Consider the following 10,683-nt stretch of genomic DNA (forward strand, 5'->3'; position numbering starts at 1 on the left):
ATATCTATACTTATTTTGATTTGTACTTCTACAGCCGGAAACTTTTGAACACGATTCTATATGGCTAGAGAGTCCGTTTAGGGAAGCTCAAAAGTCAAATCCAAAGCAAAGAAAATACTTGGTCTCTCCGATTTTCAATATATAAAAAAGGAAGAAAATCCAAAGCTAAAATGGAGGGAAATGGCTACGATGTAATAATAATATGGAATAATATTAGTAAATGACAGACTTGACCCTCACAGATCGTCATTACCCGGAAAAAAATATTAATTGTCTCGATACGGGCATGCCTCATGTGCTTTTAGAGTAATGCCCCCCAAAATAAAAAACCTCTTTGGTCTTGTCTCCACCACTTTCACATCAAAACTAAACCCTTGTTTCACTCTTTGTGTCTCTTCGTTTTGCCCTCTATCGATTCCACAATGCTAATCTCCGGCGAATCTGTGAAGCGGAGTCGTTGATTTCCCGGCGTCTCTCCCGATTTTTCCGTTATATTCATTCGTTTCTCCGTCCGATCCAGCCAGGCTTTTTTTTTCTGTCTTAACATCTAAAGTTCCAGGTAAGGCCATCATGTGTTCCGTTTCTTTTCTTCTTATTAGAATTTCGATTTTCTTCTTCTTCTTAAAACCTGTCTCTTGATCTGCTTTTGTTTTGTTTGAGGTTATGATGTTATGAGTGCGCGTTTTATTGTACCTGATTTTTTTTTTCATCAGTTTTTTTTTTTTTTGAATTTGATTTTGATTGTTTGTCGTTCTCTCACCGAATTTTTGGCATTAGGATCTCTGTTAATCTCAGCGAAGAGAAGACAACATTATGCGGGAGCGTAACGGATCCAAAGAAGAGGGCTTTCAGTTACAGGGGTGTTGTGCAACTCTAAACGGAAGTTGCAGCGAACCTGGTCTAGAGGCTGAGAGTGAAACCGAGATGAAGAACAAGAAAACGGTAAAGGTGGTTAAGCCGATTGATCGTGAGGTGAACATTACCCGGAAGGTTCTTCGCTCAGGGTCTGTGGCAATTGATACGGACAAACATGATGTGGCTGTGGAAGAGAAGGGAGATCTGAGTGAGGTCGACAACATGGGCGATTGTTATGTTGATGAGGTGGAAGAAGGGAAGGCTCTTCTGTCTGTGGCAAAGGATACAGAAAAGAGTGACAATCTGGCTGTGGAGGAGGATGTTGACAACATTGGCAAAACTAGTGTTGGATTTTCTGTTGATGAGGTGAAAGAAGAGGCGAAACGTGAGCTTGTGGAATCTCCTGTGCCTAAGGAGACTCATGGAAAAGAAGCTCAAGTTAAACGCAAAAGAGGACGCCCTCGGAAGCTGCAGATCAGCAGCAGCCAGTCTGATGGTAATGAGGACCAAGTTATTTGCGTTGCTATCGAGGAGAAAAAAGAAGCAAGTCCTGGAGCTGATTCTACGAGTCTGGCTGAAGAGTTAAAAGTCAAACGTAAGCGGGGAAGGCCTAGAAAGCTTCCGATCGACACAAACTCTACTCCAGATATGGGTGACTCTATTGATGATTCCAGGAGACCAAAGCGTAACTGTGGAGGCAGGATGGGACCTAAGCGTGGAAGACCAAAGACGAAGAAGAAACCTGGGGAGACTGATGAATCAGATTCTAAAGCAGCGATGAGACTAAAGCCTTGTGAGAATTCACGGCACAACAAACCCTTAGGTGATGGCGAAATGAGGAATGGAGAAACGCAAAATGATGATGGAAGACGATCCAAATTACAATCTAAGAAAAAGCTGAGTGACCGTATTCTTCAGCTACTTCTAGCTGCTGGTTGGACAGTTGAATACAGGCCGCGAAAAGGGAAGGCATACAACGCTGCTGTTTATGTGAATCCTGAGGGAAAGACTCACTGGTCAGTAACCAAAGCTTATGAAGTCTATAAAACAAATCTGGAACGCAGCATGACGGATCAAGTAGACTCTGGTCTTGGCTTGCTTCCAGAAGAGGACCTTCACCTTTTAAGGAGAAAAGTTCACAAGAAACGGAGCGATACAGGTAAGCCAAGGTCAAACGGGAAGGACACAGATACTACTAATGAAGATACGGTGGTCTCGAGAAAGGGAGTAGGAGAAAAAGCGCAGAAGAAACGAAAAGTTTCTCACAAATTTGAAAGAAGTTCGGTGTCAGTCCGGAAAATAAAGAGGGAAGAAAAACATAATAGAAAGCGTGGTGCTTTGTCGGCTCGCAGTTCTTTGTCGGATGCGGAGTCCAACGAGAATGGGTACATTTTATTCGAAGGAAAACGCACCATGCTGGGATGGATGATTGATTCAGCCATTGTGCCACTTAACGGGAAAGTTCAGTGCAAAAACACAGAAGGAATAATTACAAAAGAAGGTATTCGATGCAACTGCTGTGACGAAGTATTCTCTCTTCTCGACTTTGAAGTTCATTCTGGAGGAGGGAAGCCATTCAAAAGTCTGTATTTAGAGGGTGGGAACTCTCTCTTGCAGTGCTTTCTTGAGTCTTGGAATAAACAAAGCGAAGCAGTGCTTAAAGGGTTCCATGTTGTGGATTTTGGTGGTGGAGATCACAATGATGATACATGTGCTATATGCGGGGATGGGGGAGATCTTACCTGCTGTGATGGTTGCCCTTCAACTTTCCATCAGAGCTGCCTGGGCATTAAAGTAAGATATGATGATTGACCATTTAAGATTTTGAATTAGCTATGTTGTTGCAGCGTATTGATTCTGTTTGTTCTACAAACTGCAGAAGTTCCCAGCTGGTTCCTGGTTTTGTTGCAACTGCTCATGCAAATTTTGCGAGAAAGTGGAGGCAGCTAATCATGGCACTACAACTCTTTCCCCCTTGCTGAAGTGCCACCTATGTGAAGAAAAATGTATGAATTGCGTATCCATCCATCCATCAACTATATTTGTTTATTTTCTTCTGTTAAAATACTTAAATATGGGGTTTTGAGCTCAAAACATTACATTCCCACACTTTTGCAGATCACCAAGCATGCATCAAGCAAGATGGCACTGTACCTGTTGAAAGTAGTACTCTTCCATTTTGTGGAAAGTATTGTCAAGAGGTAGCCTTCCTTTATCATTATTTTTGTTTTAATCAAAGAGCTGTATTACTTGAACTGTTGGGTGCATTGCAAATATATTTTCTTGCAACTCTGAATGAAAAAGTGCTTGTTGTGCTAACGTTTGTAAATCTTTTATAGAGTTGACAGAAAATCAGGTTTAGTTTTTGGCCTATAGAACTATGGAATTTGAATTTACCAGAGATAACAAATTGCAATATTATCGGAAAAATATTTTCACTTGATTCTTAAATTTTAGTTTTGATTTCCTTCAAAAAAATTTTTAATCTTGTGGCTTAATGAAAGTCGGAAGCTTTAATACTGTGGTAATTTTAGCTTTCTTTTTAGAATTATATGATTGTGGTTTACGAATATAGTACTACATTGGAAACTGAGTATTTCATTTGTTTGTTATTTTCTCTTAGTTATTCGACGGACTACAGTTACTCGTTGGAGTAAAACATTCATTGCCTGAGGGCTTCTCCTGGACATTCCTTCGCCGCTTTGAGATGCCTCGTGAGGTTTCAGATAGTGACATATCTGAGAAGATTGCATATAATGCCAAACTGGCTGTTGCATTTTCTGTTATGGATGAGTGCTTTTCACCTTTAGTTGATCACAGGAGTGGTGTCAACCTGCTTGAAAACATCGTCTACAATTTTGGGTAAGCTCATCCTCGAAACCTGTTCTTACATAGTTTTGTCTGGTTTAGTTAGTACTTAACTGACTATATTGACTGTTAACAGTCCATATACTCTACTAGATTATGTTTGAACCTTTTTCCTATTGTTTTGTAGGTCGAACTTCCATCGGCTAAATTACAGCAATTTTCTAACGGCTGTTTTGGAGAGGGGTGATGAAATCATTGGTGTGGCATCTATCAGGTGAGTCTGTGGTATCATGAACTTTATTGTACGGATTAATACTTGATTGTAGATTTAGGGAGTTCTTAACGTTGGATAGAATGCACTACATGTTATTAGCAGTTTACGTCTTGGTCAGAAAAATTCCCTCAGTATATGCCTCCAGATGATCTTAATGATATTATTGGAAACTATATTGCTTGTTTCTCATTAAATTGATAGTAAATTATGAATGAGCTTTCCTTTGCGTGAGTGCGCATGCAAGTGAATATTGGGAACGTAAGATGAATTTTATTTTATTTAGGATCCACGGCAATCAACTGGCAGAAATGCCGTTTATAGGAACCCGCTACATGTACAGGCGTAAAGGGATGTGTCGTCGACTAATGAACGGCATTGAATCTGTAGGTTTTCCACACCTTGTCCTATCCTAACTTCTTTCTTTCACTATTTCAGTTTGTCGGTTTATATATTTTTCAAGTTCTTGCATGCTATATGTGAGGTTTTGTTACCTACTGACAAAGATCTTATACTCTTTTGTTACCCTTTATTATCACTTGATTCTAAGTAATCAAGTAGACTCTTTTGTTCTGAAGATCCATATTTACATGTGCTTTGTTATCAGGCGCTTAGCTCTCTCAAAGTAGACAAATTAGTCATACCAGCAGTGCCAGAACTGATGGATACGTGGACTAAAGGCTTTGGCTTCACGCCTGTTAGTGAATCAGCGAGAAAAACAATTAAGAATCTGAACTTGGTGGTGTTCCCTGGTGTAGACATGCTGGAGAAATCATTGGCCAAGGACAACGGTATTAGTTGCATTGGTATCTGATTTGTTAATATGCTCATGTTATGTTCACTTTCATGGACTGACTAAACCTACTTCAGGTGAACTGCTGTTGGCAGCTGAGATGAGCCTGCCTGCAGATGTTGAGGAAACCAAACCTGAGGAGTGTAAAGACGAGCTAGATTGTGGAACTGCTGATGCCGAATCTCCTTCTTACCAAGTTGATAGCTGCATGAAGTCGATGGATGTAGTCAAGGGAGTTAATGATACAGACCTGAATCTGAAGTCCTTGGAGGAGAAAGAAGAGACTGGGACTGGGAAACTGACAGATGAAGAGGTCGATCTTCTTCCTGTTGTTGTAGTTGATAACCAGAGAGAATCTAACTCGGGAGTTAATGATGATTCTCATGAGGATCAAACTGATAGAAAAAGACAGCAAAGTGGTGATCTAAAAAGCTCTGGAGCTAAAGCTGAGGGTACAGAGGAGCCAGATGAAGAATCCGACTGTTACATAATAGAAAATTCTCAGCCACTTGGTAATGGTGGTACAGAGAAAAAGAGTGGCAACAAAGCTTTATCGCTGAAGAAAGGAGTGGCTTCCAGATTGAGAGTATCACCTCGACTGATTCAAGGATCATGGGGAACGTCGAGGGTGAACAAAAGGTACACAGGTACCAATGCCGTGTTGATCGGCTCTTCACATGGCAGGTGTGTTTGAGGTGCATTGCAGCTTTTGTTTGTATGTGCATATGACCAGAACTAACGCACTTTTGTCTATTTTCATGACAAACGATAAGGCGCAGGTGAAAGAAAAGTAGTTAGACTATTATTCTAATTGCATTGCTTTAGTAGCTTTTTTATAACTCAGAGCCATAGGTCAAGTAAAACCTTGCACTGCTCAGTGCTTATTAGATTTTTTCTAATAATTTTAGGTAGCAGACCAATTTATTTATTTCATGGGCATTTTGTAATATCAAACATTGAGCTGCTTCTTCATCTTATTTATCTAATGTGGAAACATCTTCTGGCTTGTATGATCTCTCTCACTCTTTCATGACTTCGTGACGAAATCGGAAACTGTATTTTGTCTTCTCCCTGAGATTAAATTAATTTTCTACAGAGTGAAGATATGTTCGTTTCTCGATCTAAAATACTAATTTTAAGAAAACAAAAAAAAATACCTATGCCTCTTTTTTTTTTTGAAAATCAGCTCAACACATTTATGTCACAAGCTAATATAAAATCTATTTATAATAAGCTCTAATGCGAGGTTGAACAACTTCAAGAAAAATTAAACTATTTAAGCCATCTTCAAAATTTATCATTGACTCATTGTTACTCTCAGAGGTACAACTCCTTATCCCATATTGCAATTTATAACTGCTACGAGGTTGTCATAGCCTTATGGGGGCGTACATCAACCTATAACCAAAGTGACATGGTCCTACAACCTATACCCAAGCAAAGAAGTTTTGAGTATTGGAATGGGGAATGTACGAGGAGAGAACAAACACGAAAGTTACTCATACATAGTATGTTTGTCATTTACCCCTGACAAAGAAACTGTAAGTTTAAATAGGTCTACAAAGTCAAATACTTGGTTGATGATACAGTTAAAAGATATTGTGCTCAATTAGTAGCCAAAGGCTTTACACAAAAAAAAGTCCTAGACTGCATCAATACTTATTTACCAACGATAAAAATAGGGCAAATCTCCAAAATAGCACATTTCTAAGTTTATGTCAATAAAATAGCTCTCAAAAACTAAAATGACTAAAATAGCATTTTATCTTTTGAAAATTTAATTTTTTTTTATTTTTCAAAATTTGAAATCTTATCCCAAAACCTCACTCCCCAACTCTAAACCCTAAACTCTAAACCCTAAACCCTAAATCCTAAACTCTAAACCCTAAACCCCACCCCTAAACTCTAAACTCTAAACTCTAAACCCTAAACCCTAAACCCTAAATCCTAAACCCCACTCCTTAACTCTAAACCCTAATGTCTAAATTAATTTACCATTGGGGTATAAGTGTATATTTAACTCTTTTGATAAAACATTAAGTGTTATTTTGGTCATTTTTATTCTTAAAAGCTATATTTGTGACAAAAACTTTTTTAGTGCTATCATAGTCATTTTCTTTAAAAATATCATATGTAATGCTGATACTTGCTGTTGATGCAATTCTTGGTTGGTCTCTGCACAATTTGATGCATCAAATACGGCTGCACAAAAAAACCGGAAGATCCGAAAAAATTAACCGAACCAAAATTGATTAAATATCCGTACGGGTTTTGGTATCTAGAGAACCGTAACCGAATTCAATCCGAACCAAAAAATTTCAGGTACCCGAATCTATCCGAAATAGATTTAGATACTTAAATATATTAATATTTTTAGATTTTATATATTAAAAATCTTCAAAATATATAAGATATTTTGAAGTTATCCAAAATACTTATAAATATATATAAATAGTCAAAAGTAAATGTCTATAATATTTAACAATACTTAAACACCAAAAAATACTTGAAATATCTACTGATTCTCTATCCAAATATTCAAGTCAAATCAATTTATATGTTAAGTTTAGGTATTTTGGCATATATTATTCAAATTTATATGTAGTATATTATTATATTTTTAGATTTTCAGAAATTTAAAGTATATAATGAATATAAAAATTTTAAAAATAATTTAAACGGGTTATCCGAACCCGAACGAACCCAAACCCGACCAAAATTTATTAAAATCAGAATGGGGCTGAAATCATTAATCCCGAAAACCCGAAATCTGAATAGATCTTAATCGAACCCAAATGGGTAGACAATACAATTCTCTAGCAATTGCCATCACTATGTCTTCACTCTTGACAAGTACTTAGACTAAGCTTACACTCTACATACCCTAAATAACAACTGAATTTACAAACCCTTATAATTATTTAATAAATCCTTATAAATAATTTCAATACTAAAGTCTCAATACCCATAGTCTTTAATTAATTTGTAAACTCAATTCCTAAAATTTCAAAACACAAAATCAAATTGCATACCCATCTCTAATCAATCGTTTACCTTCTTCAGATTGATAAATATTTTGAATCTCAATGTTGCAACAAATCGTAATCTCTAAACCATAATAGATTTCAATGGTAAAAACTCATATTCTACAATCTCCTCAAACCTGTGAAGTGATCAAAGATGATCTGATGCTAGAGGAAGAGAATCTATAGCTTCAACTTATAGCCATTCTTCGTAATGTCGCAAATAAACTCCACCACGAATCAATTTTACAGTAGAGGAGGATCATCATGATCGCCGCATCGGAAAAAATCGAAATTGACTGTAACTGAAACCCAAATTTATAAGGGATTATAATTTTTTATTGCAATGTTCACTATCAGAAACTCTTTTTTTTTATATGCATCTACTCAAAGATCAAGTCAAAATCAACTCTATGTGGTATTCGTAATAAAATCCTAAAATTACTTGAAACCTAGATTTACAAAGGGTTATAAATTTTCAAAAACTTAATGTTCACTATCGAAACTCTTTCTCTTAGATCCGACTATTAATAGGTAACTCTTTCTCTTAGATCGAAACAACAAAATCCGAGAAAATTACTTACAACTTGTGCTTCTTGCTGAGGATTCGACATTTTGAGGTTTCGAGTCTGGATCTCGTCTGCTTCGTGAGAGAGAATACACTCGATCTCGTCGCCGTCGCTCGATCTCGTTGCCGTCGCTCGATCTCGCCGTCGCTTGATCTCGTTGCCGTCGTCGTCGTAGCTCGATCTCATCGCCATCGTCGCTCGATCTCATCGCCATCGTTGCTCGATCTCATCGCCATCGTCGCTCGATCTCATTGCCGTCACCGTCCCTTGATTAGAATTGTGAGAGGGTTATTTTTTTCCTTTGCCTATTAATGATTTATGTTTTTCTGAAAATGTCCTCCTTCTAAGTGTATATATGAAAAGTGGTACCAAAAAAAGTGTAGAAGTGGAATTTCCCCATAATAGTAGTGCATATTTTTATTTATTAGTTAATCAACATTAACTTTGTGTCAATTATAAAATAAAAAAAAAAAATAATTGAGTTTTGTATATGGTTAAATGTTTTGTTTAGTTTGTTTTACTAAATTTTTTATTTATTTTAGTTTCAATCGGTGAAAAATTATGTAGCCAAAAACATAATTCAAAGACTTGTTTTTGTGAATAAAATAATACCATAAATCAAAATAATAAAAATGTATTATATTTATTTTCACTTAATTTTTACCCCGTATAATTAGTTTACTAAATAAAAAACTCTTTCGGTTTAACTTAATTTAGCCAAACACATAGAAATAGTCATTTTTATTAGTTTATAAAATCAGTTAGGCATGAACATTGGTTATCCATTTAGGTACGGGTTGTTCTTTTCGGGTAACCTTTTTTCGAAATTAGGATCCGCTTGAATATTATAAATTTATGTGTGGGTTTTGAGTTGAGTCATTCTGGATCTGGATGAGTTCGGTTCTCATGTATAGGAATTTAAAAATATCTAAAGAACAAATGCATTTGAAATGGGTTCGGATATTTGTACCAAAAATAACCATATTATCTGATTCGGTCTAGGTCTTTTGAATATAATTAGTTATATTACAACACATCTAAAATATATGACACTAATTATGAAAAACAAATAGTAATATATAAAAATGTAAAAACTAATATCTGCACGGGTGCGCGGATCGATCTGTGCTATATCTCTATAGGTGGGTGATGGGTCGCAATATGTAAAAGTTAAGTTCAAAAAAAAAAAAAACAATTTGGTGTTTAAGCGGCCCGAGATGATGAATGTAACCTTTGCCTTTGTCTTATTTTCTTCCCTGTCTTATGTCTACTAAAAAATAAGAAGCAATGCACTTAGAGAGAGGACATATCTATATATATGTATTTATATATTGAAGAAGGATTACGTGTAAGATCATAAAGTTGCATATTATTATTACATGTCATAAAGTTGGATATTATTATTATTATTATTATTAAATATTGTACAACTTATATCTTGTCCCATTCACCAATAGTAACTCTTCCATTACACTTGTCTTAATCTCACTTTCTTCCGCTGCGATACGGCTCTGCCATAGTTCTGGGCGAAGAATGGTTTGAAAACGACTTTGAAGCTTTGGATACAGATTGATTAACTAGACTCTGTGAATGTGAATGTGAATGTGATTGAACAATAGTTGTTTCTGTCACCGGAGGAACATTGCTTCCCATTCCTCTCGTGCACCAGCAACAACAGATATTCCCCATGACTGAGTGATGTAAGACTCAGAAAGTGGTGAGTCTTTCTGCGATGAAATCGAAGTTCGGTTTTTATATTAATTGTGTTGTGTGGTTGGTGGAAAACATTTGTGTAAAGTTTGACTTTGGCGGGACTACTATAAGTCATTGTCAAAATTTGCTTTTTTTCTTTGATATTCTAATTTTGTAATGTTTGATTATAGAAAGTATTCCACCACTTATACAACAAAATATTTTTTTAAGAATTTTAGATACATAAAATCTTAGACTGGTACGACCCAAACATTTATTAAAACATACAGATAATATGATTTTTGTTATTTAAATTTTTTTTTATAATTTTAAAAGTTAACATCAATAAATATTTAAATATATAACATATGGAAGTATAGTATTACAACATTAAATTATATCTATTTAATTTATATTATCTATAAATCCAATGGATCATCTATTGTTTAAATCCAATTATTGATAGCCCAATAAAAATTTCTGGTAGACCCAAAATTTAAATGATAAGATTATAGATTAAATGTAATATGACTTTCTACGAATAGATCCATTAGGTCTATTTTTTAAAAAATCACACATAAATCAAGGTTGTGACTTCTGTTTTAATAAATAAAAAATATTATGAAAATTATTTGAATTAGACAACAAATATTTCCTAGTAACATGGAAAAT

At 35.6% G+C, this 10,683-nt stretch overlaps 1 protein-coding gene across 3 annotated transcripts; it reads left to right on the forward strand.

Annotated features, from left to right (window-relative positions):
- The first annotated feature begins 302 nt into the window (after positions 1–302).
- On the forward strand, positions 303–5,733 carry LOC106346579. Of its 3 annotated transcripts, none has more exons than XM_048754744.1 (9): positions 303–559; positions 778–2,649; positions 2,735–2,861; positions 2,974–3,056; positions 3,479–3,717; positions 3,851–3,937; positions 4,221–4,320; positions 4,542–4,725; positions 4,805–5,733. In XM_048754744.1, the coding sequence occupies exons 2-9, from the start codon at positions 814–816 to the stop codon at positions 5,419–5,421; spliced, it is 3,273 nt and encodes a 1,090-aa protein (XP_048610701.1). In that variant the 5' UTR covers positions 303–559; positions 778–813; the 3' UTR covers positions 5,422–5,733. The 3 variants fall into 3 exon arrangements, with proteins under 3 accessions (XP_048610701.1, XP_048610703.1, XP_048610702.1); XM_048754746.1 differs by having other exon boundaries at positions 4,823–5,733; XM_048754745.1 differs by having other exon boundaries at positions 2,738–2,861.
- Positions 5,734–10,683: the final 4,950 nt, after the last annotated feature.

The sequence above is a fragment of the Brassica napus genome, chromosome C4 (genome assembly GCF_020379485.1).
Source record: "Brassica napus cultivar Da-Ae chromosome C4, Da-Ae, whole genome shotgun sequence".
NCBI classification, from domain to species: Eukaryota; Viridiplantae; Streptophyta; class Magnoliopsida; order Brassicales; family Brassicaceae; genus Brassica; species Brassica napus.